We start from the raw sequence: 23,650 nt of genomic DNA, 5'->3' as shown, positions 1-23,650 counted from the left end.
CTTAGGCAGGGTTTCTGATGGCAGATTGCCTGGGTTCGAATCCAACCGTGATGTGACCCTGGGCAACTTCCTTAACCTGGCAAAGCCTCCACTTGCTCGTCTGTGAAATGGGATGCTGGAGCAGCTGCTTCCCAAGGTTCAGGTGCAGATTTGCCAACTTGCTTTCTGTAATGCACGCTGCCTGGGTGCATTCAGCACCCGCTCACCCAGCCACTCGGCTGACCAGTTTTCACTTTCCAGAGGCAGGCTGCGTCCCCAGATCTGTTGTCCCCAGTGTCCTTCCGTAGTCAGATTGCTTTCTCAGTGATGCAACCAGCATTGGTGGAGGCTGGTCTTGTGCTGGGGGCTGGAGAGGCCCTGTTCTCAGAGAGTTCACAGTCTAGTCGGGGAGGCAAGCTGGTAGAACCCACCCCAAGACCGAGGGTGGAGGGTGCAAAGTTGAGGAATGAGCCACATGTGATAAGCTGGCAGTGGGAAGGGGGTTGAAATGTGTGGCAGAGGGATTAGAGAGGACTTCGCAGATTGGCGCTGGGGCTGGGCCTTAGAGAGGAAGGCTTGGATTAGTGGCAAAGTGGGTGTAGACCATGCCGGGTGGGGGGAACAGTATATACAGAGGGTCGGAGGCCGGAACATGTGTTAGTTGTTCAGCAAATACAAGGAGTTGACTTACACCAGAGCCCAGAGAAGTTGGCTCTGAGCCAATCAGGCAGGATCCTGGATGCAGTGGTCGGGAATATGTTTCTGTTTAATAGGCACCAAGGAGCCAGGGGTGGTTTTTAATCCAGAGGGTGGCATGTTCAAATCCAAGAGGCTTTTAGCGCCGGACAGGTCCCAGCTCTACTCCTGGCTCTGCCACTTGTGAGCTTTGTGGCCTTGGCATGATGTTATTTCACCTCTTTGAGTCTCAGTTTCCTCGTCTGTTAAATAGGCATAAGAATGCCGACCTCATGGGGTTATTGTGGAATAAGATGTTTTCAGAGCCTAACAGAGCTCCTGACACATGGAAGCCACTGAGTAAATGAGAGTCCCTGTCAGCATCACTCTGGGGACAGTGAAGGTGGAGGGGGCGGGTTGTGAGGAACCGGTTGAAAGGTTGTGGATAAGGAGCCTGAACTAGGTCAGGAGCCCAGGGCGGCAAGGAAGACAATGAAGCTTGAGCTCTTACCCCAGTGGTCCCTGGGTCTGGGTACCTGACTGAGTGTAAGGAGGGAACGGAGTCGAGGGCTACCCTGATAGTCCCATTCTGGGAATCTGAGCGGACGCTTTACATGCCGTAATTGGCACAGAGGTCACAGAAGGATGAGGACATGTGGAAGAGTCTGAGAGCCTGGAGAACCTTCAGAGGGGACATTTGAGAGTCCTGGAAAGTTTGGTTCTGGAGCTTAGGAGAAAGGGCAGGGTGGAAAGGGCAGTTTGGGAATCACTCATGTTAGGATGCAGGTTGATGTCAGGTGGGTGACATTGCCAGGGAGAGGTGAGGCATTAAGAGGGTCAAGGGCAGGACTGTGGGAAAAGACTGCAGTTCACCCAAAACAGGGAAGCCATAGGAGAGTGGGAAGAAGGGATGGGGGTCATCAGGTGTGGGCAAGGGTGTAAAGACAGAAGGGCCCTGGAGCGGTTGGTGGGAGTCATTCCCAGAAGACACCTAGGGCCTGGCCTAGCTGGAAGTGGCATTTGGAAAAGCAGGGACAGGGAGCTGGAAAAGATTTTGAGCCGTAGGCTGGGCTACAAGAGCAGGACAGGATTCTAGAACGCAGAACCAGGGGAATGTTGGCTACAAGAGGAGGAAGGCCGAAAGAGGGGCTGGAATGGGAACCCCAACGCAGTGGTTCTATTTGTTTAACACTCCCAGCCACACCACCAGAGATTGACCCATCTCTGCAGGCTTGGGCATGGGAATCTGTGTTTCAACCAGCCCCCAAGTGATGCCAACACAGGTGGCCCTTGGGGAACCACACTTTGAGTGGCCCTGCTCTGGGGTCCCCGAGCTCCACTCAGAGAAGCTTTTATCAAGAGAGGAAGGAGAGGAAACCTTGACCATGGGAGGCAGTTCCTGCTCTGGGCTCCTCCTCTGGCTTCCAGACCTTCTGATTCACCCCCTTCAGGTCTGAAGCCAAGTCAGTGTCCCGACAGACATCACTAGCTTTCCACCAAGGAGACTCTGAGGGAGAGAACCTGGGCTGGGGCAGGAAAGGCAGTGAGTGCACAGTCACCAAACCAGGGATAGTTCCGCTTGAGCCTGGAAGACTCACTGCAGTAGTGAGAAGTAGAATCTGAAAATCACCCCCGAACACATACAAACACCAACCCCTGCCAGTGCCTGCACCAGGCTGACTCCCCTTCTCCTTGGAGTCTAGGAGTCCTGCTTTTCTGCCTTTTCCCCTTTTCTATATAGTTCGATTTCCTGGCCTCTGTGTTCTCAGGCCACATAGAATGACTTTCCCCAAGCCTTAGCTTCCAGCTTCTCTGATTTGGACCCCAAAGGACTTACCCAGCTGTTCGAAAGTAATCTCCCAACTTAAACTCATCCCTTGGCATCTCTTTGGGTGAATTTTCCTTCCCCATTCCATGGAGGAAAGAATTTAATAAATTCAGACAGAATGAGATGCCACCACTGAACTATGGTCCCAGCAGGAACCAGAGGGAAGGGACCAAGCACAACACAAAAGAATGAATCATTAGTGGTGGGATTTCTGGCATTGGTGACAGGTGGCACTGATGGGCCAAGGTGAGTCTTCTGTGCATGCATGTAAGTGGCCCCAAGTGACCTTTTGCCTGGTGTCATTTTCTGGGCTCAGGCCCGCTCACTAGGACACCTCATTGCCTGACAACCTGGCTTTGAGCGACAGCACAAATACCTGGGGTCAGCTACCCATGCCTGCTCACGTAACTCAAGGAAAATGCCCTGCGCCCTCCCTACTGCACCCAGTTCCTCAGGCTTCCCAACCCTGCGCTCCGTTGGTCAGCACTGCTATCCTGGGTAGCTCTAAGGGCACTCTAACCCTTTGCCCTATGTCAGCACCACAGAACATGGACAGCTCCTTGGCACATGGTCCCTAAAACCAACTCAGATCCCGAATCAGCACTGTGGCCTTGGGGACAGCTCCCAGTGGAGACCGTTCCCCACTGCGTGTTTCTTTGTCCTCCCCAGGGGGGCTGTCAGTCAGCACCACAAGCACGTGGGCAGCGCTCACTCCCGGCCTCTGCTAGTCAGCCTGAAGCAGAGAGAGGGGGGCCTGTGGTTATCAGATTCCCTGACCTTAGCTACCCAATCCCTCCCAGCACCCACCTCCATCCATCCATCAACACTTCATCCCCAGAGACGGCTCCCTGGGCCCCAACCCTCCATGGTCAGAGGTGAAGCCTGAAGACTCCCCAAGGAGCCAGCGACCTGCTGTTGTTTATGGGCAGAGCACTGACATGGCAGAACCCTGTGCTTCTTTATAGAAACCAGAAAAAAGGGTAGGAGCCTGGTCTGGTGGAAAGAGGGATGGGAGTGAGCCCTTAAGAGTGTCTGTGTGTGTGTGTGTGAGACCCGCCTCTGCCGCCCTCACCCCTCCAACCAAAGACCTATGCCAAGCACTGCACTCTCTTTTTCTGTTTCTCCTGTGGAAAACGAGAGTGTGGCAATACCCATGGCCTAGGGTTGTTGTGAAGGATTAAATGAGATAACAAATGTGGAGCGTATAGAATGGTACTTGGCACATAGCAGGTATGATCCAAGCGTTGCTGTTATCATTTTTTGTCCTTTCTTCAGGCCTCTGCTTGTAATCCACGGAGACAAAGCTGGAGGCAGGAGAGAAGGAGGCAGATGAAGACAGGAAGGGACAGTGTCACCCTAGCCAGTTAGGATCTGGAGGCTGGGGGCAGCCAGGGAAGTCATTGCATGTGTAGGGAAAGTTGGGCAGGGCAAGAAATGAGGCTGGGGAGGTGGCTGAGACATTTGACTGAAACCAGAGGACACTTTCCAGGACAGCTGGTCCATCTTAGGCAGAGTCACCATCCCCAGCCTTCTCACTGCATGTCCCCTCTCTTGCAGGCCAAAGTGAAGTCTCCCCCAACACTTTTCTGCCTCAGCTAAGCTTTCTTGCCTTGATATGCTGATGACTTTACTGTTTTTGCTTCATCGGAAAACTCTCCTTTTTAAAGGGAAGATTTCTAAACAAGGAGCACATAAAGGGTACAAATCGTGGAAGGCAAGCACTGCCATGCAGAGGCTGAGGGGGGCGGGCAGTGGATGTCAGAGGCACCAGGTGAATTCTCGTCAGCCTGTGACTCCCAGGTTCTAGGGCATTTCTCTTTCCTTAGGCCTCCAGCCAAGCAGGAGTTGGCTTGCAACTAGAATGGTGCTCTGCTGGGGATGGCAGGACAGCAAGGAGGCTTGGGGAAGTGTGTGTGCCCTTAGAAGCCAGTATCCGGTGACGGGAGAATCCTTGAGGATGGCGCTAAAATGGCCCCTTAGGCCTGAGTATCTGTCCAGTCCCCCTCTCACTTTATAGGACAGGAAACTGAGGCACAGGGAAGAAGGCATTGGTCCGAGGCCATACCGTGAGTTGGTGAAAGGCATTGGGACACAGAGGAAACACAGAGGCTTTGGACTCAAGCAGGCATATTTAAACTATGCCGGGTCCCATCTGTACGGCATTGGCCATCTGTAACCCTCTGAGCCCCAGCTTTCTTGCCTGTAAACAGGGACAGTGATACTACACAGCCCATGGAAGCGTGTGCTAAGCAATCTCTATTAATAGTAGTGGTCAAGCCAAGATTGGGGCTCAGCAGATCTGGTTCCCAGGCGAGTGCCATTTGGATTACATCCTCCCAAACTCTGACGCAAAAGTTGTGCAGGAATCATTCAACTTGGTCTGCAGAGCCTGACCATGGGGTTTCGGGGGACTCTGTGTGGCAAAGTGAGCATAACTTCAACAGCTAGAAGGAGGGTCTGTGCACCTCCCTTGCTCTCTTCAGAGTCCCAGTGCTTGGGGCAGGGCCTGAGATGCAGCTTTTTATTGGAGAGGTGGATGGATGGATAGATAGATGGATGGATGGATGGATGGATGGATGGATGGACGGACAGGTGGATGGACAAATGGATGGATGGATGGATGGGTGAGTGGATGAGTGGGTATGTAAGACACCTAGAGGACCAGAAATGTGGGGGGTTTCCTACCATGCAACACTGGAAACTCCTTTGGAGAACAGGGGAAGTAGAGAGAGTTGACCCTGCTGGGCAGCTAAGGGCTGGGGACCTAACCTCCCTTGAGCCAGGCAGGAGAGTGAGAAGCTATGTGAGACACCCTGAGTGCCTAGCAGCCCACGCCCTGGCCCTGCTTCCGCCATCTGTGCCTTTGAGGCTGGTGCGTGGCTGCTTCTGTGGAATATATATATATATATATATATATATATATATATATAAAATTTTTTTTTTTTTAGATTTTCCTTTTCTGGTTAACAGGATAGGAGTTTTCTAAAAATAGCACTAAACTCGCCTCTGAGGTATTCATTTTCAATTCCCTTCCTCTTTCCCCGTTCTGTCTCCTTGACTGTGAGGATTCAAAGCCGAGACTGTCATTGTCAGCTTTGATGCATACACACACATACACACACACAGATCGTGGGGCTTGCACACTCAGAGGCGGGCATGGGGACACACATCTCTGGCTCACTCACACTCACAGGTACACACTCATCCTGACGTACTCCGGTAGACCTGCACAGCACACCTTGTCCTCCAGGGTCACCCAGAGTCAGTACACATCTGCTGACACACCACAGGTACCCTCTGACACACACATACACGGAACATTCCCTCCCCCAGAGAGGGGCGGCTAAGACAATGGCTACAACGCTTTGACTCTCCCAGTGAGGCTGAGGGAAGAAGAGCAGTTGTCCCTCTGCCCCCAGCTGCCTGGCTGAGGTCACCCGTTTCCCCGGTCAGCACCGAGGAGGGTCCCCTCAGCTGGGGCGGGGCAGGGTGGGGACCACAGAAAGGCCAGAATTTGCATCCAGGAGAGGAAAGAAAATGTCCTGCCAGTGGGGATTAGTCAGTCAGGACCAGAGCAGAGGAGAGGCTAGCCCTGTAAGCTGTGCGTACAAGCTGGGACCCTCCCCAGCCTTCCAAGCAGTGCTGGGAGCTTTGTGGGGATGGCATGGTTGGCCTGAGCCCCATGTTCAGGACAGTAGCGTGGGGGGCAGTCTGAGAGCAGACTTGTGGGGGTGAGCTGAGAGCAGAGGGAAGGAGCGAGTTAAGTCACCATCAGAAGTACAGTCCCTGTTGAACTAGTCTTACGCTGTGCCAGGAACTGCTCTGAGCTCTAGCTCAGGTAGGCCTCGCAAAGCCCTGTGCGGGAGGGAGGCGTGCGGGTAAGAGGGGATGGAGGCCCAGGGAGGGGCTAAGACCTTGCCCCCCCAACTCCACTCCCATCACAAAACTACCAAATGGCAGCATCAGGCCTCGTCATCAGAGATCTCCAGACGGGGCCTGTGTCCCCACATCTGTCACTGGTGCCAGGGGCGATTCAAAGTAAAGGGTAACTTTATAAATACATATGAAGATGGCATTTAAATTCCGCAGGTCAGAAAACAGGAGGATTCGGCATCCGAAAGTTATTTTTAGCACGTAATTCATTTGCGATGTGTCGTCCTTCAATTAGGATTTGAAAAGCTGATGGTTTAGGTTTTGAGGTGTTTTTTTTAAAACCTTCCTTCGAGAGATAGATTTCTTCTTTGTTAAATTAACTCCAAAAAAAAAATCCATTGCTCCTTCCGCTGCCGGAGTCTCTCTTGGCAAAGACTTTTTATTAAGGTGCCCCAACCTATTCTTGAGTCACTGAAATGTAACAATACAGAGTCATTTAAATGCTAATAAGAGGAAACCGAAATGCATAAACCCAATATTGTCAGAACATTCATTCTGGATTCTGAAGGAGCTGGCGCATCAGAGCCTGAAGGGGCCCCAGAGAACACTAGTCCAGTCTCTTCAGTTTCCACATGGGAAACTGAGGCCCAGGGAGGAAAGGGGCTTGGTCAAGGTCACACAGCAGGAGCTTGGAAAACAGGGAGGGGCTTTTCAGTGGGCTGTGACCCCAGTTGGCTGTGTGCCCCCTAGTTGCGTTGCTCAACCTCTCTGGGCCCAGGACTGGCTGCCCAGACTTCTGCCCTGCCCAGGCACACGTCTTAGCTCGGGTTGCTATAACAGAATACCATAGGCTGTGTGGCTTAAACAACAGAAATTTATTTTTCATAGTGCTGGAGGTTGGGAAGTCCAAGATCAAGGTACCAGCAGATTCAGTTCCTGGTGAGAACCCACTTCCTGGATTACAGATGGCCACCTTCTCACTGTCCTCACATGACCAAGAAAGATCATCTCTGTCATGTCTCTTTTTTATAAGAAGACTAATCCCATTTGTGGGGGTTCTACCCTCATGACCTAATTACCTCCCAAAGGCGCCACCTCCAAATATCATCACACTGGGGATTAGGGCTTCAACATATGAATTTGGGGCAGGGGGACACATTCAGTCCATAGTAGCCAGTGTGCCCATCAATTAGGACAGGGGTGACTGTCAGTGTGGTATTAAGAACTGGCTACAAATGAACCTCATCTCAGCCTTGAGGGAGGTGCAGTTGCTAATAACAGGGTACGTAGGTAGGAGGGAGGTTGGAGGAGGTGCAGAAGCCAGCACTGTAGAGTATCTGCTCCAGGCCAGGAGCCACACAGAGACCCACAAATAAGGGCCTCAATGGGTACTTACAGCAGCCTGTAAGACAGATGGGTCAACCTCACTGGGCAGATGAGGCCCAGAAAGGTTAGGTGACTTCTCCAAAGTCACACAGCCCATTTTCCTGAAGGGGAAAAAGCTCCCTACTCATGTTAAAAGGAAAAATCTTCTCTGATACCCTGGGCCAGGTCACATCTTCCTGCTCTGGACATGCACAGCACCTGGGACTCCCTGTCATGGCAAACCCATCATATTATGGAGGTCACTCATCTAATTGTCTCTCTTCCCCCTTGTCAGCACAAAGTAGGTGCACACAACACAATTAATGAGTGGTTGGTTGGATGAATGGATGGATGGACATATGGGTAGACGGATGGATAGTTGGTTGAAGATCATTGTTCATCTTAACACAATAGTCATTAAAATCACCAGTAGCCCATTAACTCATCTCTGCTGTTGTCATCACAGATATAATTACTGCTAACGGGTCTCATAGCTCGTGCTGTCAGAGATGTAATTATCAGTGCCTGTAGGACACGCCACAGGTAGCAGGAAGACAGATAGAAGACAGCACCTCGGCGTTAGAGTCCCTTGTGGTTTTTGCAAAGCACTTTCATTCACATATAGCGCTTCATTTAAGCATTGTAAGAACCCTCTGAGGGCGATGCACCAGGGAAGGCAGCAGAGCATCCTGATGAATAACAGTGTCTCTGGATCCAGACTGCCTGAATTCAAATCCCAGCTCTTCCACTCGCCAGCTCTGTGACCTTGGGCAAGTGACCTCACCTCTCTTGGCCTCGGTTTCCTCATATGTTCTAGGGAATAACAAGACTACCTGTCTCATAAAGTGGTTGTATGGATTGCTAATAATCACAATAATTAGTGCTTACCATGCGCTTGACTCAATTCTTAGTATTTTGCATGAAATAATTCACTTAAGCCTCATAATACCTACGAAGTAGATACTATTACTGCCCCTCCCTTTGTTTAAGATAATGAAACTAAAGTGAATTGGCCTCCCAGTCTGTTGAGAGGTGGCAGAACTCGAACCCAGAGGCTGTGTCTTCTGGAGCCCGTCCAGTTAACCTCCACGGCATCTCTGCACCCAGGCCTGCTTGGTCCCTGCCTCACCTGCTCCTCTCGGGGATATACCGTTGGGGTCAAAACTCACGGGTTATGGTGGTGGTGCATGCCCGGATGGCCAGGGGCCCCGAGTATTCCTGCAGGACTGCGGGTGGGAATCCCAAGCACACACGTTCTTTGGCGTCTCGTGTCTCTGCTTAAGGCATCAGGCCCATTTTAAGTTCTACTCGGTAAGATACCAGTTGGTCCCAGTGTGAAAATAAGGCTTCCTGTTGCATCCTTGAGTGCAAGTGCCCTCCTGTGAGGTATGACAGGCTTCTCCTGTGGCTCCAGCACCCCCTGATCCAGGCTGGGAAGCTCTGTACCCCGGGTGGAAGCTCACTGGATTTGAACACGGTGGTTCACAATTAGTTCCCAGTAAACTGGGAAGTAGCTGGGGCACAGGGGAGAATGACTTATTTTACAGATGAAGAAACTGAGCCTCGGAAAAGTGAAGGGACTTGCCCAGGATCCCACAGCCGGGGTTCAGGAGATCTCGGATTTGAACCCGGATTGCTGTGATTTAGGAGCCTGTGTTGTTCTTTAGAGAGAGGGGAGGGAGCGCCCCCTAGTGGGAGGGGAAAGAGCAACGGGCTGGCAGTCAGGAGATCCCAGCCCAGTTCTGGGCTCCGTCCACTCCTGCTCTGTGTGTCTCTGGACAAGTTCCTTTCCCTCTCTGAGCTTCAGGTTCCTCACTGGGAAAATGAGATTAACCCTAAATTACCTCCAGGTCTAAAACTCTGTGCAAGAGGAAAGGATTGTGAAGGAAAGAGATGGGGCAGGGGAGGGGCACACGAGGGAGGAGTTGGGGCTGGGGTGGGGCTCAGTCCCACCTTCCTGCCCCCACCTCTTCCCCCTCACTGTTCTGGGCCTAGGACGGCCAGCTTTCCGCGGCTGCTGGGCGGGGCCAGTCCCTGTGCCAGACCCAGCTGAGCTCAGCAGAGGCCCTTTGTCACCCAACGCTTGCCGGGGCCTTGGCCACCGGTGTTGGGTATCTGGGTGGATTGGGTTCTCTCCTGGCAGCTCCACAGATGCCACACTCCGGCAAGGGTGGCCAGGCGGGCAGGGAGTAGCCGGGGCTCCCTCCTCCTCCTGGGCTCCCTAAGGGACGTGGCAGCCGCGGTCCGTGGTTCCGGACTCTGGGGCCCCAAGGTGAGGGTTCTGTTGACCCCGGCTCGTTCTGAGGGCCACAGTGACATCCTGGTGAATATGCATGAGACGGACCCTCTGGCGAGGCTGAGGCCCTCGATCAGTGTAGCTGTGGGCTGTGGGTGCAGGCAGGTTGCTTTCTCCCATCCCCACGCCTGTGAGACTCAGTGGGGAGAGCAGTGCGTTTCGGCAGATATAGGAGGTGTGGACAGAGGAAGCATCCGTGCTGGGGCATCTGGGAGCTGTTACTTGGGGGCAGGGGTTTAGGCCCCTGATTGTGTGGGCATGGCATGTGTGTACACAGGGTTGTGAGCTCTGGTATTTTTGAGGGGAGGAGGTGGGGATGTTAAGATGACGCCTGTAAATGTGACTACGTGTGACAGTGTGCCTGGTGGGGAGGGGGTGTCCGCCACCGTGTGTGTGAAGGGGGCCCTGTGTTGGTGTGTGTGTATGGCAGTGGGTGGGCCCTAAAAATAGTAGGCAGGTGGGGTGTTGCACCCCAAGCGGCATGTCACAGAGTGTGTGTACACCAGGGTTCGTATCACGAAGTCAGTGTGTCCATAGTGGACAATTAGGGGGTTAGCATGTGTTATGAGGGTACATCAGGCTATGCCGGGGGTGTGGTATAGCATGGAGGGCCTAGTGGGTGTCAGTACGTTTGGATTTGCAGTGGGTGCCGGTGCACGATGGGGTGTTGTACGAACATCCACGTCCAGGTATGTGTATGTGTGGTGGGTGTTACTTGGGGTGGGGGGCGTGTGTGTAGCACCTGCAAGCCGGCCCTCCTGGGTACCTGCCCCATGAGGCCTCCAGTGTCTGACCCCTGTCCCCTCTCTGCTTGCCCCTGCAGGAGCCATCACCCCGACCATGTAGATGCCAGCTCCAGGGAGCAGCATGGGCCCCGCTGGATGGAGACTCCTGGGTCTACAGCCCTGAGCCCCTCCGGCCCCTGGACCTTGCCCCACGCCCGGGGACGCCCCTCAGAGCCCACCGCCACTGTCGCCAGCCCACCTCGGCTGCCCCCTGGAGTCAGCTGCCAGGAGCCACAGCCGTCCAGTGAGGGTGTGCTGAGGACAGCCACACGGAGCCGTCGCCTGGCAGCCTCCTGTCCAGCACTGACCCTCGGACCCACCCCGAGCGGGGACTGCGGCAGACATGGGTGACATGACCAACAGTGACTTTTACTCCAAAAACCAAAGAAATGAGTCGAGCCATGGGGGCGAGTTTGGGTGCACGATGGAGGAGCTGCGCTCCCTCATGGAGCTGCGGGGCACCGAGGCCGTGGTCAAGATCAAGGAGACCTACGGGGACACTGACACCATCTGCCGGCGCCTCAAAACCTCACCTGTCGAAGGTAGGTGCACAAGGCTTAAACACGGGGTTTGAATTCGGGGGTCAGTCAGACCCTGGGCTCCCTTACCCAGGCCCCAGGAACCCCCTCATCTGGGCTTGAGCATGGAACCAATGAGCCAATTCCAGCTCCCCAGCCCCTGCTGCTGGGCTGCGTCATGTCCAACTCATCCAAATCCAGACTCTGATTGGGGATCCCTCGGTCTCTGGGGCAGCCGTGGAGCTGCTGGGAAGACAGGACAGGCAGGAAGATGGGCTGTCATGGGAAAGGTGACAGATGCCCATGTGTGTCTTGCCCTGGAGCTGGGCGTGGGGCTTTCTTACAACTGCCAAAATGAGCAGGCCTGCGATCTCCAGACAGGGAAGGTTTCAGCTTTCTAGAGGGGACCAAAGCCATGTCATCTGCCACAAGGCGGAGAGGAAGGGCACCAGCCCAGCTTGCGCACCAGAGCTCAGAGTTTGGGTTCCATCCCCGCAGTTACCTTCCCCTCACAAGGAAGAAGAAAAGTTCCCTAAATAAACCCCAAAAGCACAGGTGTGAGGTACTCTGCCCTGGCACTCCCAGTCCTGCAGCTTGGTGCAAAGGAGCTGCAGAGCCTCACTTTCTTCCTCTGGAAAATGGCCGATACCTACCTCACAGGGCCTAGTGGAAGCCCGAGCATACAGTAGGTGCTCAGTAGGTACAGTGGCAGCCGTTATTACTCTAAAGAGAGTGGATGACAATCCCTCCACCAGGTATAGACCACACCCTGGGAGGCAGGCAGCATTTGAAGTCTCATCCCCACCGACAGACAAGAAATCTGAGGCTGCCTGTGGACCTAGCTGCTCAGCCAGGGCCAGACAGTCCGTTGCTGTGCCGGCACCCACTGTGCCCTGCGGCGCCAGGGGTCAGTGTCCCTCTTTGTCTGGGGCCCTCCTCTCTTGGGTCAGGAGGAAAAGCTAAGACTGGTCCTTCTTCCCAGATTCGCTGCTGTCTCTGATGTTTCGCCCACCTTGCTGAGTCTGGGCAGAAGTTTAGGAACGCCTTTTGCTTTTTTGATATTGTTTGGTTTTGTTTTGGCGGGGAGGGTGGAAATAGGGGAAGCGTCATTTCTTCCCTGCGCGATTCTAGCTCAGGGCTTGAGAACAGCCACGTGTGGCCCTGAGATGGGAGTGGGCTCAGCCTGGGGGGCTCCTGGGCCCCGGCCTCATGTAAACATCGATCTGTGGCAGAATGGCCCATGCTCACCTCCACCATCAGTTTGGCACACCTGACCTGCTAGGAGGCAGGGTTGTCCCAATGGTCTTTGCCTTTTGAATGGGACCAGGAGATTCTCTTGAGTCAGGAATTATTAAGTGTCTCTGGACCCCAGACTCTGTGGTGAACCTGATGGAATCTATGGCCCCTCCCCGCAGAAGAATAGTCAACTGTGTGCAACAGTGTGGTCCACGCTACCAGCATGTCGCAGAGCCCCTCAAAGCTAGGCCCTGGACCCCAGGTTAAGAAATCCACCCTCCCCTCCCACCTGACAGGCTCGGGGACCTGGGAAATCGAGTGGCTCATGGCCACGCTCCAGCTGGGGACAGCAGGTGTGCACCTGAGGGCAGGAATCCTGTCCTGCTCCTCTCTGAACATCCAGCACCCAGCCTGGTGCCTGGCACAGAGGAGGGTGGGTAACTGACCCATAAAACCCTGAGATGTGGCCACTGAGTCCCCAGCCCAGAGAGAAGCTCTCAGATGGCTGAGCAGCCAGAACAGCAGATAATCCAGACCAAGTGCAGCAAGGACCCCAGGGATCGAGGAGAAACGAGATGGGTGGGCAGTGGAGGTTAGGGAAGGCTACCTGGAGGAGGAGGTGTTTGAACTTGGCTATGGAGGGAAGAGAAGGGAAAGCATGTGATGTGGCACAGAGCCACCTTTCTTAGATAGAATTCCCCAGACTGCTGATGTGCTGCAAGAAGTTACATGAAAAGAAAAATAAAGGAGACTTTGTTTTCTCATCTGTAAAATGGAAACGATAATGACAGCTCTGACTGTTGCTCTGCTGCCTGTCAGCTGTGTGCCTTTGAGGCTTTTGTCTGACCTCTCTGGGCCTTGGTTTTCTAATATTTCGTGAGCATCAAGTGAGATCTCTCATGGGAAACGTCCCTGAGAAGGAGGAAAGCCCACAGTAGGATTAACCAGAGCCCCTGCTGCCTTGATCCCCTGAAGGATTTCCCAGGGTGCAGATGGAGCTGAAAGAGGTTTGGGGAAGGACAGAGGAGCGTAATGCTACTCTTGGACTTGGACTTGGACAACTTGGGTTCAAATCCCAGCTGTGTCACTTAACAGCTGTGTGATTCTGGGCAAGTTATTCAGCCTCTCTGTGCCTTAGTTTCCTCATCTGAAAAATGGGATAATAATAGTGACTACCTCATAGGGTTGTGGTGAGGCTAAAGTGAAGTAGCTTAGTACCCCGCCTACCAGGCACATGGACAGCACTGTGGGTTAGAATTCAGCCCCAGAGACTAAACACCTCCATTTCCCCATCAGTAACATGGGTTTTGAACATTGAGATCAGGCCAAGTTCCCGGCATAGAAGTCCTCAGTCAACATCAGCTTTTGTTGTTTCCAGTATGATTATCACTACTCTGGAAGAAGCAGTCACGTTCTCCGGAAACGGAGAAATCTGACGCTTCTGGGACACTGGCCCAGTGTCTGATGCTACACGTTTTACTAGGCTGTTCTGCATCCTTATCACGCACATTCCTGGCGGCAGGTGGTGTTACCCATTTCACAGATGGGAAGCATGAGGGCTCAAGGTCACCACCATGGCTCACATCAGCTCAGACTTTGAACACAGCTGTGTCAGACACCACAGCCAGGTGTGCCCTCCGCCCCCAGCCACACGCATGTACCTAGGAACAGTCCTGCGAAGGTGCCTTCTGTCTGCCAAGGGTCTGAGGAGGGTGGAGCCACCAGGGCACTTTTCAGTTTCCCTCTCATGCTCAGCATTTGTTCTGCCCTGTTTAGCCCTCTTCTGACTCAGAGAAATGCTTGGCCTCCAGCCCCAGCCCCCAACTTCAAAGCCCTGTGGTCTGGAGCTGTCCCAGCTCCAGCCTGTCCCAGGGTCCCAGGTTGGCCATTCCCGACACCCCCTGCCCTAGTCTGCTGACGTCAGCAGGGAGCAGCCTCTGAGTCACACTCCCGGAAACTGCTCCAGGCCCCGCATAAATTAGCCTTCCTGTTCACATCCAGCTAATTTTAGGCAAAAAGATCTCTGCAAGTGATAGAGGGGATCTGAAGCCATAGAAATCAACTCCCACCCGGGGCACCACCTGCTGCCCGCACGGGCCATGAACTCAATGCCCGTGGTCTGGCAGTGTTGGGTATTTCACTGGGCCATTGAGTGCCATTGCTTTCCTCTCCCACTGCTGGTTCTCTTCCATCCTGGTAATGCCCCTCCCTTCGTGCCCTCCACTGCTCCCTTCTTTTCATACCTGTCCAGCCTAGGACAGTAGAGCCCCTGAGACCCAGGTTTGAATCCTGACTGGCTTACTCTTCAAGGGACACTGGGAGAGTTCAGTGACTCCTCTCTGAGCCTCAGTTGTCTTATCTGTAAAATGGGCATAACACTACCTACCTCACAGGATGATGTGAGAAATAAATCAGGTCATCCACATGAAGGGCTTAGCACTGTGTGGCAGTCCCTAGACACTTACAAAACGATGTTCGTTATCATTGTTATTAATATACCCAAGTATCTCTTTTTTTAAAAAAAAATCATGATCTGGCCCCATCCCTGTACAAAAATTAGGCAATTAAATAAGATGGTGCCCAACAAAGGGTCAGTGTGCTATCAGAGGAGGCTTCCCAGAGGAGGCGACGTCGCATTGTCTGGAAAGATGGGTAGTGGGTGCTGGGGTGGCCTGTGAGCCCTGAGGCAGGAGCTGATTGTCATTCTCCACTGTATCTCAGCACCTGCTGCGATGCCTGGGGCTCAGAAAGCATCCGCAGAATGAAGGAAGGGAGGGAGAAGGAAGAGGTGGGGTGCTTAGCGTCCCTCTCTGTGTAGTATGGAAGGCTGCAGTGTGGGGACAGGACACAGGACACCCTGCGTCACCCAGAGAACACTTAGCTTCGGTTCCCGGGAGCCCGGAGTGGCGGTGCCCTGAGCCACTCACTGGGCATGCATGGCTCTCGTCCTTCACTCCTGACCCTGCACCACCAGCTGTCAGCAGGGGCAGCTCAAGAGGCCCTGCTGGGCGCTCCCTGCATTGCATATTTCATGGTGGGGGAGAAAGGGGACAAAGAAGACAGGGCAGCCGCAGGGTAGGGTGGGAACCGGATACATCGGAGTGTTGTGAAATGGAACCTCCAGTTAATTTTGTATGAATCCTATGGCCTGCCCAAGTCGGGGAGAGAGAGGGGCTGAGGGAGGACAGGAGAGCAGATCGTGGGAGATGGTACCCCATGTGGCATGAACACGATGATGAACAAGACACCCCTCAGACCTGGCAGGGCCCACATTGCACAGAGCCACCACTGCGCAGGCACGGGGCCCGGGGGGGGGGAGGGGCACGAAGGCAGCAAAGGGGGTCTCCTGTTTGTCATTGTGACGCTCTGTTTCTCCGTGTGCTCCGTCTCCCCAGGTATCTCTGGAGCCCTGAGAGGTCAACAGGGAAAGTGAGGCAGACACAGCTGTAGCAGTGTCCCAGGCAGGGTGGAGCTGGGGGCCGCTCAGACACAGGGTCCAGGCAGGGAATTCTTACCTGGCCAGAGATGAGGGAGGACGCCTTCCCCCACTAGCCCCTCCCCACCGCTGTCTTCCTGTGAAGTAGCCCAGGACGCTGTCAGGGGCGAGGCCTGGAGGACCAAAGCCCCTCCAGGTATTTAAGAGGCTGAGGTAACCAACCACCTTCTCAAATACATGCAGGGGTGGAGGAGGGCCAGGCGTGAAGCCTGGGGAGGCTTCCCAGCCTTGCCTCTGTCACTAAGCAGGTTCATGACCTCAGGCAAGATACTTAGACTGATAGCTTCAGCTTTCTCATCTGTAAAATGGGAGTTGTGCTACTTCGCTCTCTGCCGTTTGGAGATAGTGAGTTGAAAGTGCTTTGAAGGTTTTCTACCAAACAATCACCACCATTTCTATCCATTAGGATTCTATTTGATAGAAACCCATCTCAAACTGGCTTATGCAACAAGGGGGTTTTCTGGCTTGTGCACCTGAGACGTCCAGGGACTGTTCTGGCCTCAGGCATGGCTGGATCCAGGGCCGCCAGTGCTGAGAAGGGCTTTGTCCGTCCCTCTCCTGCTCTCTTCCACCTCCACCGTCCTCTGTATTGGCTTCATTCTCGGGCAGGCCTTCACCCCGTGAGGCCCCCAGCAGCCAAAGGCACCTCTTTCTCAGGGTTTCCCCCTACTGGGTCACCTGGAGCCACCCTTGAACTAATCCCTGTGGCCAGAGGATGGAATAGGCTGATAGGCCAGACCAGGTCATATGCTCACCCCAGAGGGGTGTGGTCCTACTGTGTGCGGGGGAGGTATGGAGGAAGAGCAGGCATGCTGCATGCCCTCGAGGATGGGGAGAAAGGAGAGAAGTGTGGAGGCAGGATTCAGGAGCACCAAGCCTGGAGTGATCATAATGACACTGTTAATAATTACACCAGGGAAGCAGGCAGGGTGGACAGGGGTCTACGACTAGTGTCCCAGCAGTGAAGGGGCCAACTCTGTGTCATGGTCAAGTCCTGGCTCCATTCTTATCCAGCTGTGGAACACTGGGCCAGTTACCTAACCTCTCTGTGCCTCAGTTTCCTCATCTGTGCCATGAGATTATAACAGTGCCTCTTTCACAGGGTCGCTGTGAGGATCACAGTAACACGTGTCAAGTGCTGAGTGCATGGCAGGTGCTGTCTCAGTGTCAGCTGGGGACTCTGGGTGACTTGAAGGGACAGGTTGGGTTTAAATTAGTGGAGAAGAAAGAGGCAGCTTATCAGGGCAGATAATGGGCTTAAGCAACACGTGTGAGTCTATGGGTTTCAAAACATGAGTGCCGTATTTGATTTGCAAGGCTTATATTCCCTCCCCAACCCCCAGCGCCACCGGGAAAAATAAATCCCTTAGAAGCACAGCTTTCTGTGAAAGTCGGATGAATCACGTGTAGACGCTTTCCAGAATGCCACCTGCACATCTTCCTGAATCATCAATAAAATAAACCCACGTGCTGATTGATACGTGCTCTCCATCTTCCCAGGCTGAGGCAGCGGAGTCTGTGCTGGGCAAACGGTTCTGCAGGCCTGGGGAGAATGCAGAACAGTTAGAGAAAGGGCCCGACCTGCCACTGACGGGGCTCCTGGGGGCTTCCAGCAGGGCTAGAGGGACCGCACCTTCCTTGAGCGATGCCGCTTGGCTTGGTCAGTGCTTCGTCGTCAGGCATCCAGAGCGGGCGTGGAGGATATGGGCTGGGGGGAGCGTTTCAGGTAGGCCTCTCACTAGGTGGACCCACCATCCACAAAGCCTGCTTCCCAAAGCCACCTACTGGCTGTAACAGACTGTGAGCACTGACCTGAGTTCCAGCTCTACCCTCGGGGCCCTTGAGCACGTCACTCCATCCCTCTGAGCCTCAGTTTCCCCATCTGTAAATGGTATGATAAGAATACCCACCTGCCAGAACCAGTGGATACAGGTGTTCAAGATTGTCCCCGTTTTTCCCCCTGTTTCTGTCATACTGAGCGGAGATGTAAGCTGACACACATTCACGCATTGAACAAACATGTGTTGTGCACCTGCCATGCACGGGCTTGGGCCACGTTGTTCCTCTGGATTCCGTATGCTCCTCAGGCGGTATCTGTGTGATGTGGCTGAACATGGGACAGGTGGGAGGCCGGGACGGGGCAGCCTTCCAGCACATTCCCTCTTGGTCCAGGGTCCAGGATGGTGGAGCCCCTTCCTGACCCCCTTCTGCTCCAGAGCTCCCTGAAGATTCCCTGGAAAGGGGGGCGGGGGGGTGGTACAGAGCTGGGTTGTAAATCTCCCTGCCCTGAAGACTCTTTCCAGTCTCGCTGTGATAGGTCTGCCAGCTGTGATCCCAGTTCCAGCTATGATTCCAGGTACAGCTGTGAAACACGGTTCAGCTGTGACCCCAGTTCCAGCTGTGATACCAGGTACAGCTGTGATACACGGTTCAGCTGTGACCCCAGTTCCAGCTGTGATACCAGGTACAGCTGTGATACACGGTTCAGCTGTGACCCCAATTCCAGCTGTGATACCAGGTACAGCTGTGATACACGGTTCAGCTGTGACCCCAGTTCCAGCTGTGATACATACCAGGTACAGCTGTGATACACGGTTCAGCTGTGACACCAGAGACTCATTAGCACGTATTGAGGGCTCACAGAAGGCCAGCTCTTCTGCTGAGGCTTCACGGCATCATCTCATTCAATCCACACCCTGTGAAGCAGAAACTGTTTGTATCCCAGCTTTCCGATGAGGAAATCGGGGTCCAGGGCACCACCGCTAACAAGGGGCCCAGCCAGGACCGGTACCCAGACAGGCTGGCTGCCAAACGTGCCCTTAATCTACCATCTCCTGTTGACACGAATAACTCTACAGCAAGGGGGAGTGAGCTTCCAGGCGAAGGAGGGAGCGGTCTCTGCCTGGCCGGAGACAGAGTCAGGAGAGGCCTCCTCTGAGCCAGGTCTCAAAGGGAGGGGAGCAGTTGAGCACACAGAGATGGGGAAGACAGCACGCTCTTAATGCGAGGGGCACCTGAGCAAAGGCCCTGGGGTTAGAGCCGGCAAATGCATGGGGAGAGGTGAGGGATTCATTGTGCCTGGAGCCTAGGATGTATCTCAAAGGACAGAGGACTCCAGCCCACGGACTGTGGATTGATTTTTGTAGGCTGGGTTTTAGCTGGTATGTTCATGCAGTGTGTGCAGACTGTCAGCCTGGTGATTGTGTTTACGTTTGTCTATGCCGTGCTGTCCACGTGAGTGTGAAATGGGCCGTGAGCTCCATGAGGGCGAGGCGTGAGTACAGGTCCTCTTCAGGGGCCGAAGAACCAAAGAACTCGCTGAAGGCAGAGAGACTGAGGTCTGGGTGAGGTTGTTCTGATACGAGGTTCCCTGGGGGTCCATGGAGGTGCCCCAGGGGTCAGGGAGATGCTGAGTGGGGGGCTCTGGCCTTTCTGCCCCACCATGTAACAGAGCAGCTCCTTTTTTTTTTTTAAATTTGTTTTGCATGGTAAAGCATCTGGTGAGATTTTTTTTTAAACAAAGAATTTTTTAAAAAGAAAAGAAAAAAAATGTGTAAACCTCTGGTACTAGAGAAAGATACTGAACTGTACTGTCTAAAAGCCTGGGTTGGAGCTCAGGTTCTATAAACTCTCAGTGCCTCAGTTTGTACATCTGTAAAATGGAGTGGGTGAAATCCAGCCCCCAGGGCCCATACTGGTCCGTGGATTAAATGAGAAAACACACTCAGAGAGCCTGGCCCACAGCGGGGCCTCAGGAGGTTCGTCTTGCCGCCACTCCACCCTCACCACGTTCTGGCCTCGTGCGTGGCCCACCCACCTGTGTCAGAGGACCCACAGGGCTGGAAAGCCTCGAGTGGGGACCGACCTGACTCTGGTCCCTATGGACTGAGACATCTCCAAGCCCCACCACCAATGAAGAGGGCAGGTCTAGGAGTCCCTGGGGCCCCTCCAGGTCCTCAGGAACCACCAACCCCCCCAAGAGCAGTACAGACATCAGACTGGCCAAAGGGTGACTACCTCAGAGCCAGCCCCCAGATCCCTCTTCCCTTGAAAGACTATAACTTCATATCTTTGGGGTGTGGCTGAGGCCCCGCCCCAGCCCTGGCCGGGGCAGTGCCCTCGGCCCCTTGCCCCAAGCCCCCGCCCAGCCTCCCTACCAGGCGGCTTCGGAGTCCTGCCCACACTGGCTTCCAAAGACCCGTGTGGGGTTCCCATGCAATAGGTCTGCCCTGGACACCAGTCTCTGGTTACTTCACCTCCCTGAGTCTCAGTTTCCTCCTCTGTCAAGTGGGCTGAGGGGGGAGAGATGCTGTTTGGTAACCACAGGCTACACTGTCTCTGGCGTTAGGGCGACCTCAGTTGTCCACCCAGCCCAGGTCCCACAAAGCGCAAGAGAGCTGAGGCCGCCTGTCCCTCCAGGCCTGCCTGTCACACGAGAGGCCCCGACAGGGCAGGTGAGTTACTTATACAGGCCCTCCCGTCTCCCCACAGCGATTATCTTACTCCTCCTGGCACAATCCCGGCCCTGCTGTGGTTTCAGACACACAGTTATTTATAGTCAGTGGAAATTAGGGCCTCTGCAGATGGTTCCCTCGTACCCACCTGCCAGTGTCAGCCTCCACCCCAAAGGGAGGCCCCCTAGAAATTTCTATGGCCCCAGAAAATGATCCCAGGGACCATTTCTGAGCAGAGAAGACTCAGAGGCTCTTTCTGTAGGATAAGTTTGGAGAAGATGCCAGAGAGTTGAGAAGCAGAAGTGAGCCCTTCCCATGGGAGGATCTGGGAGGGCTGCATGGAGGAGGCCGTATTTGAGCAAGATGCTGAGTGATAGGCAGGGTTTGCAGTGGAGAAGGACACTCCACGTAGAGGGAAAAGTGTAGACAAAGGCACAGAGGCAAAGAAGGTTATGTAAAAGGAAGAGCCGATCATTCTGTTTGGTTACGGCTCGAAGGACGGAACCACAGTGGTAGTGATAATAATTAAGGAGTAACTGAGCATTGCAGATGCTCCAGACACTGTTCTAAGAGTCTTACGCACATCATCACCTCATTCGATCCTCCTGACAATCCTATGGAGTAGGCACTAGTAGTATCCCCATTTTTACAAATCAAGAACCTGAGGCACAGAGAAATTAAGTCACTTGCCCATGGTCACACAGCTAATGAGTGGAGGAATGCAAACCCAGGCCGGCAATGCCAGAGTCCATACTAGGACTCCAGATGTCAAGGCACAAAGTTTGGGCTTAAATTAAGAGGCAAGAGGGAGGCCTGGAAGGTTGTCGAGCAGAGGAACAGTGTGGCTGGGACAATTGATCTGGCAACCGTGAGTATGGGTTGGATGGGGAGATACCCCAGGAAATAAAGCCAGTGAGGAGGGAAGGACAGACATCCAAAAGAGAGGGCTGGACCCAGCCGGGGCTGGTGCGCACCATACAGCAGGACATAGCCTGTGATAGACGGTCAAGGGCGAGAGTGTCATGCAGACTCGGTTTTCAAGACTGCAGCTGGCCGCTTGTGGTAGAGACGGGCCAGCAAGGAGAGGAGCAAGGCTGGGGTGAAATGAAAGGTCTCTGCTGGGCACTGTGCATCCTCAGGGCCCAGGGGATAGGAAGGCAGGCCCGGAGGCAGGACATCTAGGTGACAAAGACAGCTACAGAGAAGTCCTGTCTCTGCTAACAGGTCCCAAAGCTGCATGGGGGGAGGGCAGAGATCCGGGCCTGTGCTGTTCACTGCTGTATACTAGTGCCTGGAACAGTGCCCGGCAGAGAGTACAGTCAATAAACGTGCAGGAATGAATTCACCTGGGGTGCTCGTCAAGCACAGGTCCTTAGGGAACACCAGCTGCTAAGGGAGCAGGCAACCAGCAATGCAGGAGAAGTCAGAGAGGTAGAAGGAGAGTGTCACCTGCAGGTAGGGTGTGGTCAGGGTGTCTGACACTGGATAGGCAATCAGTTAGTAAGGGTTGCCAGGAGGGGTCCAAGGAGGATAAATGAAGGAGTAATAACCCCAGGGACAGGCTGCTGCATGAGATCTTGGGAAACCTCTGCTGGACAAAATACAGTAAGTCCCCTACATACGAACCTTCAAGTTGCGAACTTCCAAAGATTTGAACGTGCCCCTGTGTGCCAGCTGTTGTACTGTACTACTGTAATTTTCCAAGGTACTGTACTGTAAGATTAAAAACGTTTTCTTTATTTTTTGTGTTTGTTTTTTATTATTTGTGTGAAGAGTGTTATAAACCTATTACAGTACAGTACTATATAGCCAGCTGTGTTAGTTGGGTACCTAGGCTAACTTTGTTGCACTTACAAACAAACTGGACTTACGAATGCACTCTCGGAATAGAACTTCTTCGTATGTAGGGGACTTACTGTAGCAGAATAGAATGTTCCCTAGGGCTGCCCCGACACACACCAGCTCAGTCAGGTCAAGGCAGATGGGACGATAGCCTGAGGGACTCGCAAACCCGTGGGACCACAGGTCTGGAGTGGCTCTCAGGGACCATCTCAGCCAGCAATCCCAGGGTGCACTGAGGGCCAGGAGGGAAGGGACCTGCCCGGGTGTACCGTGGGTGAGGTCCTGACCCAGGCCCGGGGCCCCTGAGTCGCCCTGCACATGGTGAAGGGGGAAGATGTCCCTCTTCCCTGCCCCCATCGTAGCCACCTCACCTCCCCGCAGAACCTCAGCTCTCATTCATCCCTGCCCTGCTGCTGTATACATTTCCAGGGGCCACCATAACGAAGGACCACAAACGGAGTGGCTTAAACAACAGAAACGTATTGTCTCACCATTCTGAAGGCTGGAAGTCTGAGATAGAGGTGTCAGCAGGGTTGGTTCCTTCTGAGGGCTGTGAGGGAAGGGTCTGTCCCAGGCTTCTCTTCTTACCTTGTAGGTGATCGTCCTCTCCCTGTGTCTTCACATCGTCTTCCCTCTGTGTGTGTCTGTCTCTGACTGCAAATTTCCTCTACGTAAGGACACCAGTCATACTGGAGCAGGGCTCACCCTCAAGACCTCATCTTAACTTAGCAACTACTCATCTCTGCAGTGACGCTATTTGGTCACATTCTGAGGTTCTGGGGCTTAGGACTTCAGCATGTGGACTGGGGCAGGGGCGTAATCCACCCAGAACATTCTCACTTGAGACAATCACTTTTATACTTGGAGCCACGGTTTCTCTCCTGTCACGTGGGAATGTACAGGGGGACAGATGAGGACTGTGGTGAGGGCAGATGAGCTCCCTTGCATGTGAACACGTATGTCTCCGAGAGCCCGTCACACAGTGGGCATTAGGAAGCAGCGATACAGCCTAAGTGTTCAGCAGCAGGCGTCCTGGGTCTGATCCCAGCTGTGCCACTTACTAACCAGCTGTGTTGTGCGAAGCAGATGACTTCACCTCTCAGAACCTGTCTACTCATCTGTGAAACAGTACTTGCTTGTGATCCGTTGTAAGGAACAAAGGAGCTGCTGTGAGCAAGAACACACAGCTCAGTGCAGGAAGCCTGCAGGGGAAACTGCCATTATTGCTATTACTGTTATCACTGTCGTCATCATTATTTACATATTATAGGTTCAAGACGCTGAGGCCCAGAGAGGGAAAGAT

General features: G+C 53.7%; 1 protein-coding gene across 1 annotated transcript in view; it reads left to right on the top strand.

Annotated features, from left to right (window-relative positions):
* Nucleotides 1–23,650, top strand: part of ATP2B2 (ATPase plasma membrane Ca2+ transporting 2) — a 129,550-nt gene that overhangs the window by 7,353 nt on the left and 98,547 nt on the right. The window contains exon 2 of the mRNA XM_082662855.1: nt 10,840–11,343. Coding sequence (XP_082518981.1) covers nt 11,145–11,343 — 199 coding nt within the window. The 5' untranslated portion in view covers nt 10,840–11,144. The remainder of the gene's footprint in view (nt 1–10,839; nt 11,344–23,650) is intronic.

This window comes from Grampus griseus (assembly GCF_964374135.1).
Source record: "Grampus griseus genome assembly, chromosome: 10".
NCBI classification, from domain to species: domain Eukaryota; kingdom Metazoa; phylum Chordata; class Mammalia; order Artiodactyla; family Delphinidae; genus Grampus; species Grampus griseus.
This window is presented reverse-complemented; position numbering and strand designations above follow the sequence as displayed.